At 37.0% G+C, this 24,207-nt stretch overlaps 1 protein-coding gene across 1 annotated transcript in view; it reads left to right on the top strand.

The window, feature by feature from the left end:
• The window catches only part of LOC139126169 (C-type lectin domain family 10 member A-like), a 45,708-nt gene extending 21,887 nt beyond the window's left edge, over positions 1-23,821 (top strand). The window contains exons 3-6 of the mRNA XM_070692219.1: positions 18,466-18,877; positions 20,226-20,375; positions 20,628-22,341; positions 22,552-23,821. Coding sequence (XP_070548320.1) covers positions 18,466-18,877; positions 20,226-20,375; positions 20,628-20,719 — 654 coding nt within the window. The 3' untranslated portion in view covers positions 20,720-22,341; positions 22,552-23,821. The remainder of the gene's footprint in view (positions 1-18,465; positions 18,878-20,225; positions 20,376-20,627; positions 22,342-22,551) is intronic.
• Positions 23,822-24,207: the final 386 nt, after the last annotated feature.

Here is a 24,207-nt window from a genome sequence, read left to right as displayed (position 1 = left end):
ACTGAGAACTTCATGAAAAATGAACCCCAGCGATTGCACTCGGTCCGTTGGTGCTGTACTACAATAAGCGCAAGATTAATTATACACTGAGAGAAATGTGTATACATTGTTTTTTACCCAAGCAGGGTTCTAAAAGACACGGCCGACGTCAAAGAACATCAAAATACGGTGAATAAACAAAACAATTGTTGGTTGGTTGTCCAGTTCCTTTGCAGTTTTTGATATTAGCCTTCCTGGGCATGACTTTGGTCAGATATGAACAAAATGTTATTAATTTGCATACTTGTAGTTGAGGTAAAATACAATATTATCACTGAAACGAACAAACCATATCGACAACCACATTATGGACAGCTCATTCTCTGGTATGCACAATACTAAATAAATAGGAAAGAATGAAACAGGAAAAAGAGACATTCTCTAGCATTCTTACTTAATCTAAGAGCTTCAGTTTGGTAGCCAGATAATACAAATAGGGTCGAATTTTAATACAAGCGGTCGAAAGAATGACATTTAAAAAGTGATTAAAATCATGATGGGCAAAATTAAAATGCCTATTATACAAAACGTAAGAACTTTATTGCCAGAAAAATATTTGTTTTGGTAAATAGTATTTAAAGAATGTAATGTGAAAATTTCAGAACATTTGACCCAGCCAGAGTTGAGTTAATTCTTTGGAAATTATAACTGGGGGGATAAGGAAACGCAGAAGTTGGGTGATTTGCATGAATTTCCATGAATTTCTCTTTGACAACAATATTGGACAGCATCACGAAATAATTTAACGTCAGTGGATATGTATCTGGTAGATGACCATCCTTTTGCCCCCAATATTAGTTGTTACCCTATGCTGAGTTATAAAATAACTCATAAAATGTAAGAAAAGCGAACAATACTAGCTCGCACAATCTGAACATTAGTGGCATTACACTTTTGCTATACTTAGGGGTCTTTTGAGTGAAAACAGATATAACTTGCAATGGTGATGTATGGCAAGCCTCGTATATCGAATGTCGTGTGCTTCATTTATTCATTGGTAACTTATCGATGACGTTGCGGGCCACATAGCCATCCTTCGAGTGAAAGTGAACCTGAATTAATTTCAACTTGAAAACTTTTGGATTTAAAACTATCAAATTACATATCTATATTAGGAAAAACCGTTGTTACAAAATTAGGCTAGAAATTTCAATAGCCCGCATAACAGTGATTTTCATATTCATTTCACTGTTCGATGATGACAACCATTTTTTCAACAGTTTTTCGTCTGACATGGAAATAAAGTACATCATTGTCATTTGTATGTAAACCCTAAAAATGAAGTGAAAGGCAAGCAATAAAAACATTATGCCCTATGTATTTTAGAGGCAGGAGACCATTAGCTGCAATAATTGTAGCCCTTGGTTGGTGGGGCTTGGGCTTCTGTCGTGCGGCTCGCCCTTTCCCCAACCAGGGGACAAGGCGTGAGCCACGCGACAGAAGCCCAAGCCCTACCAACCAAGGGCTACAATAATTGCAGCTAGGAAACCATTAGCCCTCCTCACGTAGGGCAAATGATCACATACCCTAGGGCATTTAGTCCAAATTTAGTCTATAATGTATAGAATATCATTGAAAAATAATTGCAGTAAGAACTAAGGAAGCCTTCAGTAATTACAGGGGGTATGCCGGGGGATTTTGGGGAGGGTCACTTTTTATAAACCTATCCTGGGGGAAGGGTAAATTATGACAGTAGCTGATTTTATGGCCAAAACTTTCATTGTCTGTGTGATACTTCCTGAATAGGAAATCACCAACAAAATGCGTACACATTATCCACAGGTTTCACAAGCAAAGAAGATGCAGTGGTATCCTACATTAAACACCTTGAACAGTTAAAACTGATAAAAGACAAGCGACAAAAACATATGCAACAGGTGGAAAAGTGTATATCGATTATCAAATGTACAAAAATGCAAAGATATTGTCAGTTTTATATAGGAAAAAATTGTGCATAGTGCTCTAATAGACTACCACGTACAGTAATTCATCTTTTCAGTGAAGTTCCAAAATAACATTTCTTGCACAACCATGGATTTATTAACCTAGTTTTGTATCGGAAAAACATAGATTTATCTTATTTTGTACTGAAAAAAAATTATTCCTTTTTTCATCATAGACCCCCCCCCCCCCCATACATAGTGAATTGACATTTCAGTGAAATTCAAAAATCAAATTCTTGCACAACCAGGGACTTGTAACCACTCTAGACTAATCAAGAACAATAATGTAAATAATCAAGCATGCACAAATCATAGACCCTCGAGAAAAACGGGACAGGCAACTGCGAAGAGAACAAAGGGTCTATGGGATTAGCAGCGTGCGATCTATCTTGGAATAATTAAGAGGTGTTAATGGGTCGGGGACGGAATGAAGCTGGACCCCATCGACTGCACAAAGGCCGGTTCATAGACCACGTGCATGCGGGTATCACTGGTGAAAACCCTATAATACAGGCCAATACAGGCACGTATTTTAGCCTGTATTTAGGGTAAATACATGTAAATAAAGGGCAATAAACAATAATACAGGTAACACAAATACTGACCCTGTATTTTTGCCTGTATTTACCTGTATATGCACTCTTACAAATACATTGTAAATACAGGTAAATAAAGGTTAATACAGATTATAAATACAATCTGTATCAATCATGTATTTGCCATGAATTTGTATGTTTTAAATTCATCTATATTCATTCCTGTATTTGGGATGTATTTCCATGGCTTGAATTTACCATGTATTATGCCTAGATTTGCCATGAATTTCTTAGCCCCAAAGGAACCTGAGTGAACCGTTTTGCTAAATGGCTTGACGCATTGCAGAATTGAACATTGACAAGGCGTGTGTAGACTTATCTTGCCAAGAGCCTTGAGACAAAAACGAACATATATAACATAAAAGTGATGACCGATTGTCAAACTGCTGAAAGCGAAACACAATCTGCCATTTTAGGAATCGAGCTACTTTCAGATAAATGGAGCTAATTTCAGATAAGTGCGAGGTTGTAATATGCCATGGTAACCATAGATTATTGTGTTCTGACACGGAAGTAATGACTGTGATTTTTTTGTTAGATCATCCTAATCGTTCCTTAGTTACAGTCGTCAGTAAACTATCAAAATTTTGTTATCAGTGATCTTTGCCTGATTATTATCACATTTTAAACAGCAGCGGCATCACGCTAGTGTGCTGCTGGTATGCAGATCGATCCGTGTTGTGCAAGGCAGTGATTGTTTTATGTACAGTAATTGTACAATATGTTTATATGTTATTTGAAACTTGGTCGTCTTGGTAAAATGTACAATTTCTATTCACTTTTCTTAGGCTTAATATAGCCATCAAGGTATGGGCAGACCTCCATGGTGTAGCTAAACTGCCGTAAATGGCTTCACTCGTTACCACTGTTTGGGGGTACGTCCGGATGCATGCCAACCGTCATTTTCACAATAGAGACTCATAGCTTGCATTGTTCATCCACATTCATCACATTTTTTTTTTTTTAGCCAGACAGTCTTGGAATTTGGAGCATAGATCGGCAGAATGAGGTATAATTGAACATGGAAAGTCTAGCAGATAATCTCTTCAGTGATTGGAGATGTGATCACGGATGTAAAAAATGAGGGTTGACTCGGGCATGGATGTAAAAAGAGATGTTTGGGGTGGAGATGACTGTGACTTGGTCACCTTGTCCCAAACCAATGTACCAGTCCCTCCACCACGGACGGTGACCAAGCCTTGCTTCTGTGATCATCATTGACTGTCATAGTTTCACAGGTTTATACTCTCATAGTTTTTACATTTTACCAGAGCCGTTGTCGGTATAATGTATGAGAGATGTAATGCCATAAGGACCATGCCACAATCTATTCACTCTGTCAAATTATTTCACCATGTACTGAAAGAATTTTGTCATTAAAAAAACGAAGAGAATATATCTGTTTGGCAGGACAGGGATTCACTGGCAGTCCGGGGAAATTGTTAAACCAGGCACGATACACGTGAGTGTATGTCACGGTCCCGTGTGTATGGAGGTAAAAAGCGACCACGCTGATCAAAAATGTTTTAAGGCTCTATTGGAAAGAAAATACACATTTCCCAATACAGATTTGTATTCTATTGCTGTAATGTGTTTATACTGTGTCAACCTCAGACCATATTTTGATGTGCCTCTAGACATGCAGTCTGCACTGTGTGTAGAGTCCCTCCATCACGGATCTGTGCTCTGTGGGAAAACCACCTTGCCACCTAATTTACCATTCTCCCTATTATAATCAATGTATTGTTTTTATTCAACAGCTACCTGTTAGATAAGCGCCCGCTAATTGACTAATCTGTTGACACTAGTAGGTGTTTGACAAGCCCGCAGCCTCCGTACAGGCCCTGGCACTAACCACTTTTTGTCAGTGGGCTGAGGCCGAACAAAAAAATTGTGCTGTTCCGATAACCCGACCTACGCTATTTTTACCTGCCGACCCTAAACTTTTTAGAGCTACGTAAACACGGAAGTAAAAGAAAGACAGAAAAAAATCCATAAAATCACGCATTCGTTACTTGGCATTTGATTTTTTGTTTGAACACAGATGAAATGTTGTGGTCAGTGTTTGACTAGTCCTGCATGTGAAGACGAGGCTGTGTCCCGATGAGATTGCATAAATCATGAATGTAGTATAGTTAATTTTCTCCCGACAGAAATCAGACATGTAGGCTAAAGAATAGTTATAAATATATCTGAAAAGCGTTCATAAAAATTGGCATAATAAGATAAATGTCAAACAAAGTTCTGTTTTTTTTTCAATTGAACTTATTTATCGCACTTGCTATAGTCTAGACACACATGCTTGTCTTGAAATCCATTTCGCTTTTATGCACAGACACTTCTCCTTGTCTGTGCTCACACATAGCAGATCGACCTGGTTGGGCGCTGTCGTGCTTACAAATACATTTCTTCGCCGCTTCGAAAAACATCTCGCCAACTTTCAACTTTGGGGCATGGGCTACGTCTTTGTAAAGTTAAAGGAACTAATGACAGTAGGCTGGATATTATTTCGATCAAATAAGAATATAATATTGTAGATAAAATCCTTTTTATCAAGCATGTGTCAAATATCTAATCACAGTCGGCCGTCCGGAGACGTTAGACTGTCTATGATTTCATCAACAGGGAACGAAAATATTTCGATTTATTGACTAACATATCGAGAATGAACGTTTTATTTTCTGAAAAGTAAACTCGTCTTTCCTTGACATCTCCGTTCGTTGAGTGAATATTTAGTCCTCAGTCAGTATGAAGGTCTAGCCGCCTCCGTATTATTCACTCAGGCCATGGAATTAGTAACACTCTTACTAATTCCATACTCAGGCCGACACTTGGTTGTTTTGCCAAAGATCTCGTCAGCTTTCCGGTTTATTGCATGGGACACGTCCGTATACGTTCGCAAGGAACCCGCCACAGTAATTTAGGATACTATATCGGTCAAATTAACACGGCATATTGTAGATGAAAATACTGTTATCGATTGACTCAAAGAGCTAGAACGAGTCAGTGAATCTGTAAATAGAGACGGACGGGATAGGCACAGGCAAGTCTGTATATAAAAATTGATCCCCCTAGCCTGCTCCTCGTAGATGAAGTCGAACCTGTCCCTTAATTAATCTGGCGAATCACAAATATATGGTGCATTGTGTAATATTTTTTGTCTAACAAGAGTGACAGAAATTGCATTTTGTCATAATTGAACATAAATAATAATAACTTCTAAGCAAATTCTTCCTGTGAATATTTGAGCACTTAGGGGGTCGTAAACAGTAAAGCGCCACCTTGATGACTTTGCTGTACCTGTGTTAAAGTTGTACCTGGTCCCTGGAGTGGGTTGTCATGCAGTTACGAGCCGTCCAGATCGACAAGCAACACGTTTTATTCAAGTTATTCTCCGTTCAACCCCAGTTTAACCATGACGAAACTACACAACCCATTTTCGAAACTTGGACGGAGAGAGCAAACTTTTCAACAACAGCGACATGTCGACAAGTACCTAAATCGCCGCAATCATAGTTATACAACATCAGCTGGACAGCCATTGTGTAGTCCAGGTATGTATCGTTGTCCTCTCAACTTGTCCCAGTGTTTTCGATACTTTTTCTTGTATAGCTCTTTATAGAAATATCTTTATCAGGTACAAGTATCTAACATTTTTATATGTTTTCATTCACCAATAGTCCTGACTGTTGCAAATGTACACCAATTCCTAGCTCTCCGTTCCAAAGCCCTTTATAAAGGCTTTATGCTAATGTGACCTTTTCATGCCATGCCCTGCATCAGACCCAGGGAAGAGTGTAAATGCCTTGCAGACAAATGTACACGCATAAGCCCTAAAATGACAAAGTAACATGGATGGTTTATGTTCTACCGTTTGTTAAACCCCGACTTGAAAAGGTCAGGGATCGTAAAAACTGAAGTCTTGAGAAGACTAGGCGTTTCTGTCTTTTGTTTTCCTCTCAAAGTGCAGTCATTGTATAAATATGTTGCGAGGATTTTGGATTAATATGACCAGACTCTTAATTCTTACATCTCAAATTTATGTTCTATGTATTGTGATTTCATGATGGGAAGAGCCCTATTCAGTTTTGGGGGTCTTTTCGGTAGCATTCTCAGAGGCATATGCATCTCCATTCATCAGTTGCCATTCAGCGATGACCACTATGACCACTACTATAATTAATTACATTGTTATGCAAATAAGCCACTTTGCTATCAGTAATTCCTTGGGAGCAGACTTTTCACACCTGACCAAACCTTTCCAAACTTCTAAAAATTTGGGTTTCCTTTCAGTGACAAGAAAGTCAAGCTGATGCTTTAGCGCTGAAAGTTTCACACAATTCCTTGAGCCAATGTTAATGCAGTATTGTTTTATAGCAAATAATAACATCTTTTTCAGCAATGTTAAAAAGCTGAAAATGAAGAATCAAAAGATAGAAATATCACACAATTTTTATAGATAATTGCAAACACAAATTTAAATAACACTGTTATTCAGTAACGCAGTGACCCTTATCTCTTATTTATTCATTTACTGCCTCTGTGGTTAGTTACCCTTTTAACTAATCTGTTTTCAATTTATTTTGTCTCGCAGGCCATGAAGACGAGTCTTCGTGTGCTTCTGAATGATGACAAAATGACTCTCTTGACGGGTTTACTCCTGAACGGATGTAAGATGAAGAAGAGGAGGGTGGATTTGTCATCTTGAGGTCTCCTGCTTGAAGAGCCAACCCATTGAATGAATTTTCATGTACATTAGATGCCTGTCTAAAAGAAAAAGTGTATTTAAAATTCTAAGAGGAAGGCAGTCATTCTACTCATTGCATCTGAAAACAGTGAGGAAATACGCAGCAGATCTCATCTTATCAACGCATTATGATTACCCAGATTTCACTACCATAGTTGACTCAATTTTTTCAAACGCTGATTATCTCTTGGCCCTCCACCTGTCCCTCCACAGTTAACATCTCTTAAAACAACTTGTTGTGAACTTTGGTATACATGAAATTTTCTCTTAAACCACTTGTTCATTTGCTTTGAAATTTAGTAGGCAGGTTCCTGAAGCCAAAACAACCGAGTAAGATTTTATTAAATTATGGTGAAGTTTGCATGTAATTGTATTTTGGGGGCAATTTTTGCCCACAAATATCTTCTGAGAAACTGCAACTCAACTAATTCCTTTGAAATTTTGCACGCAGGTTGCCACCGGTGATCTGAGTAAGTTGTCTTCTGATATATGTTTATCCCCATTGATGAGTTGTAATGCATGCCAATATCACGAAGGGGCTCTGTTAGCTGCAACATAGCTTGTTTTCTTTCCAAACAAAAAAGAACATGTGCTATACTCGATTAGAGAATTTCCCAAAGGCCAGTGCAGTAATTCCAATATCTGTGCAACATGCAACTGTTCTGAAATATTGTTTACAGTTCTAGTGGTTCTTTTTACTCCTTTATGTATTTATTTTTTAAAACTCTGATTGAATTCTAGTTTTGAAATAAAATTTTAATTTTTCTTTGTAAATATTTGCTGTGTAAAATATTTGTTGAGTGTGTGTGTGATAAGTGACACTACTTCTGGCGAAAATATCATGTCATCATGTTGGTAAAAGGTCTATAGATATATAGACAACTTTTTTACCTCACTTGATTTAAATATCGAATCACAACAGTGATCCTCAAGTTTATAATCGGATGCAATGTTTTTATTTGTAGCAGTAGCTCAGTTACTGTCCTAAGTTACTGTTGAAATGTAATAATTTGCCTTGTAGATTAGTACACGCCTCTCGATGGGCTTTCATTGATTTAGTGGCTAAAATTATTCCGTGAAAATTCAGTATTGTTCACTGCCAGCATTCTAATGTTTGAGAAGCTCAAACCAAATATGATAATTACAGATGCCATATATGGTAACATTTGTATATAAATACAGAACTGTATTAACCTGAATTTATGTAAATCCTGAAAAATAAACAGGAAGCGCTGCCAGTACATTGGCTAGAAATACACGTAAATACAGGCAAATGTAGCCCTTTATTTACAGTGAATATAGGTAAATACAGGAGATGTATTTACCATGTATCAACAGTGCATATACAGGTAAATACAGGCTGTATTTACCTGTATTTACCATAAATACATGGCTGTATTTACCTGTATCTGTCTGAATTTGCAGCAAATACAGCCAAAATAAAGGTCATACACTCTGAATTTTAGCCTTTTCACGCAGTGTATACGGTAATAATGTTTTCGGATTACAAGTTATTCCTGATTACCCGCAAGTCCATTTTTAGAAAGAAAAGTGTTACAACTTTTTTGAGAAGAATTCGTGCAAATTGTTTTAAAGTACTTTTTACATATTGGTAGCGAGATTCGATGCAACTAGAAGTCTGCAAGGAGTGAATATGTTGCTGTAAATTGAAAAGTTTCGAATAGAAATCCGAAACACATACCGCTACAGTTCCAGACTTGACAGCAGTTGACATCACAGAGTTGTTTATGTTCCGCAATCGTCCGTGTATCTCCGAATTTTCCCTCGTTTTTGCAGTTTTTTAACCCTCGGAATATTTTCTGTGCGAGGAGTGCTCCATGATTCGGTAAAGTATGTATGTTAACCTCTGAAATGTTGTTGTTTGAAAACTGTGAACGGCCAAATTTACGAGGACAGCATTCAGCTTTGTGTAAATGCATGTCTACCTTACCGCTTTGGACTTCACCAACCGTAAGAGAGTCCCGATTTATCGCAAAGTTTCTCCTGACAGCGAAAGTCAGTGTTACAAATATATTTTCTAGTACTTTGCGGATGTACACATGTGTAGCTTATCCAAACTTTGGTGTTTCTTTAGGCTGAAACAGTACCAAAATGTTACAGGTCGTGTATTTGAGCTTCGATGGAGTAGTCATATTTATGTTCCCTGATTTTCGTCAAATGTTGCGTGACAGATGAAATAAAGGTCAGATTTTTGTTTCGCAGGACTGGGGAAGTGTAAAGCTGTCTAACTTGTAAATGTTTGTTGTTATCGGAGATTTTTATAGTAGGGAATGTGAACTTATATTGTCGATACCTAGCAAGAGTTTTCTGGAGCGTCTATGGCTAAATGTACATTGTATTATCGTCTGTTTTTTTCCCGTTGGCTTCGGCTAGAATCCAAAATGTGATCTTCATCGTTACCAGAACATTCACCATGACTAGTATCAAAAAACCCTCAAATTCTCCGTGTCATTACTCGGAACGTGCCATGCAAGAGCAAAGTGTACATATTCAGAACGTCAGTTTGATCGTTAATAAGATTCAGTGTTAAGTACGAAGTATTGTTGTCGGGGACCGCTTTGTAAATAAACTTAAATATATTCCAAGATAGATCGCACAAAGAAACCTCGGCAGTTGCCTGTCCCGTTTATCTCGAGGGTCTATGCACAAATGCACAGATTTATCTAATTTTGTAGTGAGAAAATTTTCATGATAGACCCCCATGCATAGTGAATTGACATTTCGGTGAAATTCCAAAATCAAATTTTTGCACAACCATGGACTTGTAACCACTCTAGTCTAATCAAGAACAATAATGTAAATAATCGAGCATACATTAATTCACAGATTTATCTAATTTTGTACTGAAAAAAATTATTCATGGTATCATAATAGGCGGCCATGCATAGTGAATCGACATTTCGGTGAAATTCTAAAATCAAATTTCTTACACCCATAGACTTGTAAACACTCTAGTCTAATCAAGAACATTAATATCAATAATAAACAGTACAAAATGCAAGGATTTACCTATTTTTGTATTGAAAAAACTATTCATAGTTTCATCATAGACACCATGGAGAGTTAGACCAACATTTTAGATGAAATTCAGAAATCAATTTCTTGTACACAAATGCACATTTCCTTCCCAATTCAAGCAAAGTACATTTAAATATATTACCAAACATATATAATATACAGATATAGCATGTTTTTTGGGGGGGTTGTCAATAATTTGCCTGATAGACTCCGTGTATTATGATTTGATATGTTTGGATGAAGCACTAAATCAGCCACATCTTGTCTTTTTATAGTTGCACAAAATATGGTGACCTCCCTCAAATGTATGAAATACCATATCTCTTCAAAATTTCTTGCATGATAAATTGCGACTGTCCCTCGAAAAACACCAACCCTCCCCTCTGTCACTTGTCCCTGACATAACAATTGAACCAATTGTTATGTAAATTAGCTGATACTTTTTCAGTTATACCTGGGGAGAATACCGTGAAGGGGGAGGGTCAAGTTTTAGAATATCCGACAGGGGGGTCACGTTTTAGACAGGCGGATAGGGAGAGGGTCCATTTTACGGTACAGGTGTGCGCGAAATCCCCCCTGTAATTACTGAAGGCTCCGTAAGGCCAGTTAGAACTATTTCTATATTCACCAATGAGCCCGGTCCTGAATTAAAATGTTAAATGCGATGATAATCACTGAATAGAGTTATGTTACTCACAACAGTTGTAACTGGCAGAGACAAAATAGTAGTGACAAAATTGAAGAGTGTTGCTCTGTATGACTCCAGTTATTTTGCAATAATCAATGAAATGGCTGAAAGTCGTAGATCGATTGAAACAACAAAGCTTGCTAGAATGATGGCAAACAAGAACGTTTTCATACTGTTTTACAAGCTAAGTATTAGAGACTGTACACAAATTACAAGGGGGTGGGCCGACGTTTTTTGGGGGTGGGTCGCCATTTTTCGCGCAAGCATTTTTGAAGGGGCATAAAATTTTGTGCAAGCCTATGGGAAGGGTTCACTTTTTTTATGCATCAAAGCTGAAATTGCATGTGCACGTATTAAAGAATATGGAATACTGAAAAAAGAGAAAATGCCTCCTGGCACTTTCATTTTCTGTCATTTCCTTTTCAGCACGCCCTTCGGGCGCAAGTTTAAGGGCATGATAAACAATGTATTGATGATCCAATCAGCCACATTGATTTAAGTTGTCATGATTTCTACTTATCCAACTCCTCTATTGTACATATAAACTGTCCCCTATAATGACACTTTCAATAACAATTTGGGAGATCACTTATTTGATATCATTCTCCATTGACAATACATTTGATATAGGTGGGTGTCAAAGGTTTATGAAGCTGTATGTACATTTTTCATTTTTTGAGGACATTGACAGAATGCAAACTATTCAGAATAGAGCAAAATGTCATCAATAACAACTGGAAGCTTCAGGTCGAACAACTTTTGAATAAAACTTTAGGATCAGATAACCTATGAGTATTTGTAGTTTCCTCATAGCCTACAATGTATAGTGAATCAACATTCGGTACCGGTGAAATTCCAAAATGAAATTTCTTGCACAACCATGAACTTGAAACACTCTAGTCGAATCATGAAATTAATACTAATTATTAGGTGTACATAAATGCACAGATTTACCCAGTTTTGTATTGGAAAAAAATATTCATAATTTCATCATAGGCTGCCATGCATTGAGAACGGACATTTCAGTGAAATTCCAAAATCAAATTTCTTGCACAACCATGGACTTGAAACAACTGTAGTCTAGTCATGAACATTAATACTAATAATTAGGTGTACATAAATGCACAGATTTACCTATTTGTTTATTGGGGAAAAAATATTCATAGTTTCATCATAGGCTGCCATGCATAGTGAGTCGACATTATCGATGAAATCTAAAAATTACATTTTTTGTACATTGCCACTTCAAGCAAGGTACATTTACATGATTTATCACACACATATGATTTGATATTTTTGGACAAAGCGTTATATCGGCCGCATTTTGCCTTCCTTTTGGGAGGGGACTTGAAAAGTATAGCAAGTCAGAAGGGGGTCTTGAACACATTCGGATTTGTTAGGGAGGGGGTATTGAGTAACAGGGGAGGGTCACTTATTTCATATACGGATAAGGGGAGGGTCACTAATGTTTGTGCATGAACTTTTGAATGGTTTCTATTTTTGATGCAGCGGTGTTTCGAAAAAAACCAGCCCACCCACCCCCTGTTATTTACGTCCAGTCCCTAAACAAGCTTGTTTCATGGCAGATATCGTTGACGCTTCCCTCGTGCAGTGGCAGCAGTCCAAGGACACTCATATTTTCTTTTCCTGTAGTTTGTAAAACCTCAGGTCCATGTTTTTCCAGCGACATCTCCTTAAATACCGTGACCTTTAATTACAGGGTCAACTTATGTTCCTATCGGGCAGCAGTTCATCAATTCAATCTTTCTCAAATAATGGAGCACATACAAACAAATGTTTGACATCTTTCGTGTAAGGTTGTTCCAAAGCTGCCAAGATATCGTTGTTTGCAATCTTCAAGAATTTTAAATTAGGAGAAAAGGATTATTCTGAGAAATGTTTCGGTGCAATAGAATCGGAGAATTAATTGATATATTCTCTTCGTCCGTAAATGACGACAGGAATGAAGCTAAAATTTTATATTATTTGCAGAGCTTTCGGTGCATTTTGAAAAAAACACTTTTCACAAACCCACTCCTCTGTTGTTTTGACTTACACTTTCATGCCTGTAAAGACCCGCTAGTACTTGACCTTGATTGACCTCGTCATTCACTACCGTCATTAGTGTTGGTGCAGGGAATAACGCTGTGCCAACCAACCGCTTGAAACTAACTCTAACGTTAAAGGGGAAGTTCACCAAGGATGATTTTTACATATGTGGTAGCTCTGTGGTCATTTACCCCAGAAAAGCTATTTTCACCATTTATAACTCGCCCGATTTTCTACGAAAATGATAAAAATAGTACAGGAAAATGCCCATGTAATTTGAATCATGGGAAAAAAGCCCCAAGCTTGGAGCTTGCATCATGTGATATGGAAGGGACCATCTTCGGATGGGTATGGCCCCCACATTGTCCACTCACAGTAATACAGTAGTAAACAGCAACACAAAATCTGACAGTGGACAGTTTATTATAAGTGATTCACCGTTTATGCAAGGATACTCAGTATAAACAAAAGTTATGTAAATACGCACAGCCTGGTTTAAGCATGGGTGAGTGGACAATGCCATACCCATGGGAAAATGGTGCCTTCCATATCACATGATGCAAGCTCCAAGCTTGGCGCTTTTTTCCCATGATTCAAATTACATGGGCAACTTCCTGTACTATTTCTATCGGTTTTTGTAAAAATCGGGCGAGTTATAAATGGTGAAAATAGGTTTTCTGGGGTAAATGACCACAGAGCTACCACATATGTAAAAATCATCCTTGGTGAACTTCCCTTTAACTCAAACGACCAAAATATACGTAACAATTTTAGTACTGAATTAGTAAAGCACACCATACGTTGCTTTTTATATGAACATAGAAGAACGCTTTTCGCCATAAATGTAGTCCTAAGACTTTTAATTAACATAGACTGTCATGAACTTCCCACTGTAACAAGGTTGGCTACAACGTAAACTGTGGATGTGGTGATCTTTACCTGCTATTGAGTAGTTCTATTAATATGCAAATATTCCTCTGGTTTATTTTCTATGAGCAAACTTGCCTGTGTGACCCCTGCGTTGGGAGGAGGGTTTTAAGTGACACGCTGGCTAACGGTAAAGCTCGACATGAAGTATTTGCAATTTGAATGGGGAAATGTCATATCCTGTTTGGTCTCACGGAAAGGTCGCGATAAAAACTGATCCTACTGTGAGCAAGGTCATACATCGAACATGGTCATGTGACTTTCAGCCACTACTAAAAGACGACAGCAGTGACATTTAATATACGTACAAGGCCGACACAAAACAAAGTTAGACCTAATGATACTGTACAAAACTAGATAGATTATTTTTATATCTTGATGGCTTTGAACGTTTTGTAAATTCCCATGGTTAGTTTTCTATAAGTTTTCTTCCAAACACTCCCTTGTACAGCCACCAAAACGGTAACCGGATTCAACCTGACCTAGTGTCAACATTCCTACCAGAAAAGACACCGATACCGCCAAATACGTGACAACATCAGCCAATGAGGTTACAAGGTTCGTCATCGCTGTCAACGATGTAGTTGCCTGATATCGATTGTAACTATGATGGAGTATTTTCAATAAACACACACCTTGTTAATTGTTGTAGACGGCATACGCCATAGTGCGCATTCAGGAAGTATTCTTGAAGCCAAAACGACGAATGAACCATTTTCGTTAGAGGTATGGCTAAGTGCAAAATGGGGGCACTCTTAGTGGGGGATTTAGGCCTACAGCGTTCGTTACCTAATAGGCTAGGAACTCTTACACCACAACAACTCGGCGATGTGGTCCATATTTTTTTAGACAATAATTGACTTTTTTTATTTGAATTTCGAATCCTTCGAGACAGCTTGCCCGTTGTTCGATATCAATAAGAGTATTTTATATAAACAAATTTCTTGCAGCAGCGAAAAATATCATAATGAATTGTCACGCTTATCGGGGTCTTGAAGTATGCATGAATTGCAATATTTTTATTATGAAATAGTCAAAAGGGAGCCCTAGGAACGCAGACCTCCTCTCCTAACCATATCGAATAAATTAGGGCGCGCTTTCTTATACTTGTAATCCTGAAAGTCGCAGATCCAAAAGGCTAATAAACGGAGGAATAGTGCTCCCTGCAGCGTTGGTAGTAATTTGACTCACGGACTTACTGCTGTTCATATGTCTCATACTGACGATATTTACTCCTCATTCAGAAACGTTGGGTTTTTTTGTCTCCCCAAAATAGTAGAACTTACTGCTACGTATCCACGAGACAGGCAGAAATCGTGTACTAATAATTGCGACAACTTTGTTAGGCAGTTTTGTACTCCTAGCTCATCCTAACTCATTGTGAAGTACAATGACTGGCCATCAGCTGCAATAGGACACGGTACTTTCGTACAACTACTACTTGACAAAATAATCCCCAATTGGTTATCCATTATCTCAAAAAAAGAAAGTGCTTGGTCACATAACTATCACATACATGTTTTGCAATATGTTGAGCATTCTTTATAAGAGCAAGGAACATTCAGTTAGATACCTTCAGTCCATCCATGAAAGTGAGACTTTGGCAAGATCTCTTTCTTCAGTCTCTGGTGCCCTGAGAAAACTAGGAATTGCATTATTATTATTTTTCACTATATTTCGGACAAATAGTTCTGATTTCGCAGGTAAGAAAAGTTTCTCAGAACATTACAAAAATATACTTCTTTTGAATAATATTGTGTTAATACAGAAAGACAAAATCAAAGGTAAAGGGAATCGATCCACAATTTACAAAAATCTCAAATGAAATAAGACGTACAAGCCTCGCGATCATATTTTCACTTTCCGATAAGCGTGTCATAAAAGCATACATTTGTTTTCTACGAAGTGCATCGAAATTGTACAAATTATTGATAACAAACATTTCACTGGCACTACTCCGTTTATCAAATCCTAGAAATATCCGAGCCGCTTTGTTTAAGGTGACCTCAACTTTTTTTCTCAACGAAAACAAAGTTTAACACCATTAAGATACACCGTGGGCAAACGAACAGTACTTGACTTGTCAGGAGTGACACATAAACATTCAGTCTTTTTAGTATTAAGGTTCCAAGACAAGAAATGTGACCTTTTTAATCTAACAATTCTCAAACGGTTAATTAACTTAGAACCCCAGTAAAGTATACATTTTCTGAAAGCCTACATATATGGAAACATTTTGGTAACCACAGTGTCACAATTGTTTACGTAACTATCACGTGACAAGATAATTTGCATAACCTTTGAAAAGTCGGTTTTCTCTATGTTTTGTCTCAATACTTCAACATATCTGACTCAAACTTGCTGGACTGCAAGCTGTCACAATGCTCTTTCAAAGTGTGTCTCAGATTTTTTTATATCTTGCTTAGTTTTTTTTGCAGCTCAATTTTAAAGAAATCAACTATGGTAAAATTCACTGCTCTGGAAGTTTTTCTGGCATAAAAACTGTTTAAGGGTTTAAAAAAATTCTGAGTCAAACCTTTGAAGATCTGTAGGATAACTTGCACTCACGTGAATTTCAGCCACATATCTCAAAGCATTGAAACAAAACATAGGGAAAACCAATTTTTGAAAGGTTATGCAAATTACCTGTCACGTTATAGTTATGTAAACAATGGTGACACTCTGGTAACCAAAATTTTCCCCTTTATCTAGGCTTTCCGAAAATATACAATTTACGGGGGTTCTGAGCTTATTAAACACTAGAAAATAGTTAGTTAAAATGGTCAATTTCTTGTCTTGGAACCTTAAAGGTAATTTCGTACACGTCACCATAATGACTTTATGTATTTACCAGCTTCTGTGTCCCTTTGACGGGAAAACTCGTCAGCATACATGAGGTGGTTTATGAAGCAACCCCTTACGGATGGGGGAGTGATTAAGGTGGCTGGAAAGGCTATTTTTGCACCAATTATTTTCTCAGATTTAATGTCAAGTTTCAAGTGTTAGAATCAAGATATTTAGTTCAAATTTTCAGGACAACTCCCTTACTTATTACTTTCTCCAAAGAATATAAAAATTGTATATTTGCGTCCATGATTTTGAAATATGACAACAGTAAATTTTAAAATTTAATTTGTCATATTTTTTTACATATCTGAATTTAGTAATAATTGGATAGTACTTAATATTACCAAATTAGTTATAAATATGTTGACATTATTAACTGTATGGCAGGATTTGTAAATAAAATTTGTTTTATGATTTTACATGGGTTATATATCAAAAAATTATGAAAAATTCTTTCAAATTTAAACTGTGAGTTTTCAAAAAGTACTTCAAATACAGGAAAATTGTGCCATAGTCATCTTGTCTGTAACCTTGATAATAGGCTGTAAAAATTCCATGTCCATATCTCATTTCATAGGTTGGATTCAAATGGCATAAAATTATGTAGGAAAACTCTTATTCTGTCAAAAATGTTGAAAACAAGCCATATTTGCACCCCTCTTTTGAAGTCACACAGCAGTTTTTTGGTAAATCTCACTTTTGACACCTCTTTGACACTCAAAGAATGTAAAAATGCATTTACAATAGCAGTCACTCACTCTAAATGCAAGCACTGCCTTGTCAAACTTGCCTGAAAAACAGCAAATAATGACTTTCCCTTTTCAACATTTATTAAAAACTAGGGGACCTCTACCATAGTTAATACACTAAGGACTCACCAACTTCTTCTTAATTGGTCAGTTTTTCAGAAGTTTTAACAGGCTATAACTCTGCAATGCCTTGTGCCCAAATGTCTAGTTTTTTTTATTCAACAGTGAATGTTGACTACTTTCATATTTTAATAGTTTTATAGAAGTTTATAACTGACGCTCTAGCCTTTCCAACCACCTTAATTTGTTTCAATTGACATATCCTTGTAAACAATCAAAACCGTACATTTGAAGATTTATGTGCAATAAGGGCATTCTGAGACAATTAAATAGATTAAAACGTCCTTTACTGATACGATGAACTCAGGAGTGGCGGATAAATAAAATCACGCGAGGGTTCCTCTCATGAAATATTGATAATCGATAGACATACATACGTTGGCAAACATAAACCGGGTCACCAAGGTCTGTTTGTCTGCTTGGGGTGAAGCGTGCCGACCAGGTACTTTACAATGCCGTCCAACAAATGTATAAAGAAGAATTGACATTGTTCTTGTGCAAAAATAACACATTTATCAGATTTAATGTTCGATAAAAGGAAACCTCTTGACTGACAATGCCTTATATTCAAATTACTTTTTCAATATTGAAAAGCATTGAGAAACTACCATGGCTCTCCTGAAGACTGTAGCGTTGCTCTTCTGCATGAACCAACTTACACAGACAGCTGTCACTCAGCTTGTCAGCGTTATTGCCAATCCAATGATGACTACTGTTACAGATCCTGTGTGCTTATGTCTTCACACTTTCCAGCCGACGACGAGACTTGCCCAGGCCGCCAGGACGCACGGTGAGAGATGCGCTGAACAAGCAGGAATCCAGTATTGAAAAAATTGCTGACATAAGTGACGGACTGGTCGACAGCTTGAGTAAAGCTAAAACACACCTCAAAAGACACGATGAAAGCTTGGTGAAAAGTCAGAGATATATCGCAAGTGTTTCCGACACACTTGACCAATTCAAGGACGAAGGCAGGGCCAAATCTGAAGTCCTAGAAGCAGAACTTACGCGACTAAAGCGTGAGAATGAAGAACAACAACAGATACTTGCAAATCAAACTAGAAAACTGATTGAGCAAAGAGAAGAGATCAACTCAATACGAGATAGTATCACCATTACAATGCCAGACGCTGGTAAGTGATCTTCCTGTCATAAAATCTCACTTTTTGAATTTCAAATTCACTTCTACTGTGTTTTAAACTACCGAAGGAAAATCCAGGGCAGGGTACAATCGTTACCTTGCAATCATCATTACAAATATAGAGATTCTTTTTCACTGAGATAAAAATACAAGGTCGGCACAAGTCTGTACGCGCATAAAAGTTTTCCGTAGAAACAACAGACACAAAATAATGAACCTTTAGGGATAGGTACCATAGAAAAACAATTAACACTGCCCCCACAATGCTTTGTATAATGTCCGTAAAACTTTTTTACGTCATTAAACTTCTCTTACAAAGTAACAGCATATAACTAGATCACACATAAGTCAGATGTGACAGTGTTCTGTCACGCTGTCAAGAATTATCGATAGCGACACCTTATTGGTCTTGTCAGTTGTGATCCATCACTATGGATTGGGGTTATGCGACAAGACAAGTTCTGGTACGAAATGGCCATGGCATAATAATAATAATTTGTTGTGACGTAGACGAATCCAGCAACATTTTTGGAAAAAAATATAGGTTAGCTTTCAGATCGCTTTGTTATCTGCGAGCAGTTTTTACTTTGTCACCCTTCAATGTTATTTTTAGGTTTTATAATCACAACTTCAAAAGTTCAACTTCTTAAACTCTGCTTCTTTCGTTTCCACGATTCCTACAAAATTTATATTACATCTATTGTGCACATAATACCAACGCTAACACGCTGTTTTGGCTCGATTATAGTGATATTGAAGTTGGTAACACCGAAAAACAACTTGTTCTTACTTGTTTGAAGTATCTGTTCACGTAGACTTCCCTGGAACGGACAGCGAGATGGCGACTGTTGACGAAATGTATATCGGGGAAATATTATCTTTACCTGTAGGAAAATAGAATTTGATATTTCCGAGAAAGATTTTTTTAGGAAATTCTGTGGCGTTGTTCCGTTTTGAGTGACGGGGCTAATCAACGTTTCTAGAATTAGACCAGCACATCTACCTTAATCGGTAAAATTATTGTAAACGCACGTCAACATGCATTTTATATTTAAGGGGAACAAATGTTTTTTATATGCGCAAACCGAAAATGAAAAGTCAAGAGAAATATTCGCTAGCATGCCTAAAATGTTCCCACAATTTCGATAACAATCGTTTTTTTAAAATCGTAATGTTTGATATGAATAGGTAAATCCCTGTACTAATTGACGACGGTACAAAGTCAAACTACTCACACCCTGAGTGTAAAATCAATTCCCGGATAGCTTTTAGGAACATTCGATAGATTGTTATTGACTTTTTTCGTTTCCTTGTCCTTGGTTTCATGTCAATCGTTGTAGTCTGTGAGGAGAATTGGCATTACTACAACAACCACTGCTACTACATCGAACAAGACATCAAAACGTTCCGTGCAGCGGAAGACAACTGTCAAGGAAAAGATTCCCATCTTGCGAAAGTGACAGACATAGAAGAATCTCACTTTCTGACTGGTAAGTACAAGCGTGCTATGATTAAAATACGCTGTGGTCCCGTCATGCTAACTTGACTGTTTTCAGCATAGCGTTAACATATAATCATATTATTGTAAATCTAAACAGTCTTATAAGTGGCTGTACAGTATGACCAAACAACAATAATGTACTGTTCATGGTTTTTGATCACTTCAAGCTAAAATTGCTGAGACAAATGACGATCGAAAACGGTTTCATGATAGTAATTGCTATTCATAAAAATGTCCACAGGTATACTTGGCGACGCAGACTGGGCTTGGATTGGCTTGGAATATAAGGGCCTTTCGCAAACTGGACGATGGGAATGGATTAATGGAACATAGGTAATCTCAATTTTGCCCATTTAATGCACTGGTTAAACTCTACTTTTCTAATGTTTTTATGTATAGATGGTTTATATCGAGAATAATTTATATCGAAATATTATTATATCGAAATTACACTAACCTTTCATTACTATCCCATTTTTACTTAAGGCTACGTTTTTCGATTGGGTTCCCGGAGAGCCAAATAATTTCCAGGGAACACGAGAAAATTGTGTTCATATCAGAATGGAAAAAGATGGTCAGTGGAATGACTGGGCTTGCTGGGGTGAAATCAAGTCGATATGCGAAAAGGAATCGGTAAGTCTTCACAGACAGTGCTGTGTACACGTTGTAGTCAAAAATAACTGTACAACACTGCTTACTTCACTTTGTCCGCGCTTTGAATCTGAAAGTAATACACGTTTGCTGATATTCTGCTCAAAAATACGTAAGCTTTTTCTATTTCATAATATCATAAAGGGCTTAGCACTTGGTGTCGCGCCCGGGGCTAGGATAAGAAATTTTATTTGTATTGATCCATGATTAGTAATAATACAGGATGAAATGGAATTAATTTTTACTTACTATATACGTTTGCTATGTACCAGTTTGCCAAGTTTACCCTCTGATGAAAAAAGTTCACACACGTACACTATGTCAGACCTTGCAGGTATAGCTTTTCTATTTATGTTTAAAAATTTTGGACATAAACTGGCAATTTTTAAAATGATAACAACCTATTGTGTTTAACAAGGGACGCATTGTGCCATCTTTATCGTCGCAATAGTACTGCACTGCCCAACTTCCAATTGCCAGCTGAAAACTAAATACTGGCAATTTTTGTATCTGGTAATTGACACAGAGGGCTCTTTTCTAAATTCAATCCCAGCATTCTTTGAGTATGTCGTCGTTCATATGTATGGCAGTCCTCGCTCTTTTTTACTTTTAGGCGTGATAGTAATATTTTGTACCATTGACATGGTTGATAATAATACTTACTGGCTAATAAAAGGGACAAATTATATTAATGTCATTTTATAAAATAATACTTCGCACGTTTCGTATTTGTTTATTTACGAGTACTCAAAAAAGATGGCGGCGCCCAAGATTTAGTCGATTTAGTCGTGTACACTTCTGGTTACTGGTATGCGTATACTATTTTATGAACCTGCGCATGCGTTGTCAGTAAGCCGCTGGCGTTACTATTAAAGATTACAAATCTTGAGTCATGGTAGGAATGTTTGGATTATAGAAACACATCGTGTAAGAAATATAAATTTGAAATCACAATTGACCTAAAAACCCTTTGTTTACTGTATGAGAAATAAAACACAAATAAAACAGTGAAAGCTTCAATTATATGGAATATGCAAAACGGTGAATCCATTCAAGTATCATGCCGGCAAAATATAATTGTATTTTTGAGAATTCTATCATCACCTTACAAACTGATACTACCGCAAAGCTACACGGAGATAAAAATGTGAGTTTTGACTTTTTTATCATTGTAATAGTCATTCACAATAATGTAACACAACGATTTGGCAGAATTTTAGCTCAAACATTATTTTGTGTGAGTTCAAACTTTCGTATATGTACTTCATGCAGCCAAATCACAGCGGAGACACGAACAAAGTGTCGTATATATACACACAACCACTTAAAAGTTATTCACTAATGTCTTCCCATAACAGTTCAGTCACTTACAAGCTGGCATTGTTTGTATATAAAGCAGATAAACTGAGGAAAGAATTTTTCTAACTGCTATGTACTCTTTCTTTTGTTACTTATTTTCTGTACTTGCTCTGTAAAGCTGCTATTTGGGCCGGAGGCCTTTAAGAGCAATAAAGATTATTATTATTACACAACCACTGACTAGTACTTTCTTCTAAACATCTGGTACATGTTCAATCGCCACTCTCTAAAATACGCGTATTAAGGTCGTAAGCGCCGCCAAAGTGAAATAGCTAACCTTTGCTCAAACTCTCCTTGATGAAACTTTCGGCCGTTCTCTTACAAAATAATCAGGGCAAAATTTGGAACTAGAGAGACAAGTTACCTAAGATTTTCCGATATTTGAAATTCAAAATGGCCGCCATCCCTGTGTTAACTCTATGGAGAAAAATAAAATTTTCGATTTTCGAAACAATAAGACGGTTAAAACTCTTCTAACGCCGAGAATAAAATGAGCCCCAACAAGTGGTAAATCAGAGTAGAATAAATAAAAGCCAAATATCCGTCCGTGGGACGCGTTTTACCTTAATACGTCTCACTTAGTCCATGACAATGGTATTATTAGAATACAGTTACAGAGAGATATCTCAGAAAGGAAAAAGCAGTTGCAACCATGACCCCTTGAATAGGATACTGTTCGACAACTATCAACATCCACGTTAAAGGATATGTTTCATTGTTAGTATCTAAAACAGTAATCTCTATTTTTTTTGTCAGAAGCTGCGATCGAAGATCCTGTGGAAGCGAGACTTTCCCGTCTTGAAAGAAACTCTGCGTACAATAACAACAGATTGGCAGCGTTAGCAGATGATGTTGCACACCTGAAGCAACTTATCACCGAACAGGGTGAATTGCTACAACAGCAAAGTCAACAGCTGGACAATCAACAGTAGGAGAACCTTTCCGAGAGGAGTAAAATTTACGATGGTCTAGGAGACAGAAAGTATACACATTCACCCTGACAAATAAAGCTTAGAGATATGATCCTTAAGAGCCCTATTCATGATTAAGTTAAAGTTATGTAAACCGAAACTTCATTCTTTTTCAAAGGACGAACAAATTTAGTAGCTTCTCGCAGATTTGGCTATTGTAGGTTTAATACCTTGTCGTCATTCATCTAATATACTGACAAAATCATTTGTTTTTATGAACATGGACCTTATCTTCTAAATTTCTCCATTAGTGTACCGTGGCCTGTGTACAAAGTAATAACAGCAACATTGATAGATATAACAAACAGTTCTATATTTCTCTTTATGTACAGTATTGTTAAATCAACTCAAGTGTTACTCTCGTGCTTGTACAATTTAGCATCATATATTACCAGATCACAATTCTGTCATGATTTATAGTACCTACAAATAAAATCTTGGTGAGGAACTTAAAGCTAGCTATGTCCATCTACCCATGTTTATCCCAAACAATCACTGGACAAATATTACCACTTCGCAACCACTTTGTTGAATTTGTTTATGTATTCAACTATTTACACAAACTAGCGTAACTAATTCAATTCGTACGTGGTACATCAAAAGTGCAATCACACATCAATATGCGAGGTTAATACTTTCGGAGCCATTTTCGTGATATTCTTTACAAAGTTCACTTTATCATGATTTCCGTTAATGTTTTCCAAATCATTAACCAAGCGGTGACTTTGTCATTTTACAATGACTTGTAACAAATAAATCTAGAAGGACGTTTTCAAGGGCATTTCACTCCAGCGAAACCATCGTCTGCAAAGAAAATCATACTTTATTGCCAAAAATGAC

The sequence above is a fragment of the Ptychodera flava genome (assembly GCF_041260155.1).
Source record: "Ptychodera flava strain L36383 chromosome 3 unlocalized genomic scaffold, AS_Pfla_20210202 Scaffold_27__1_contigs__length_13241970_pilon, whole genome shotgun sequence".
Lineage (NCBI taxonomy): Eukaryota > Metazoa > Hemichordata > Enteropneusta > Ptychoderidae > Ptychodera > Ptychodera flava.
Note: the sequence above shows the minus strand (reverse complement) of the source record. Positions and strands in the feature narration are given on the sequence as shown.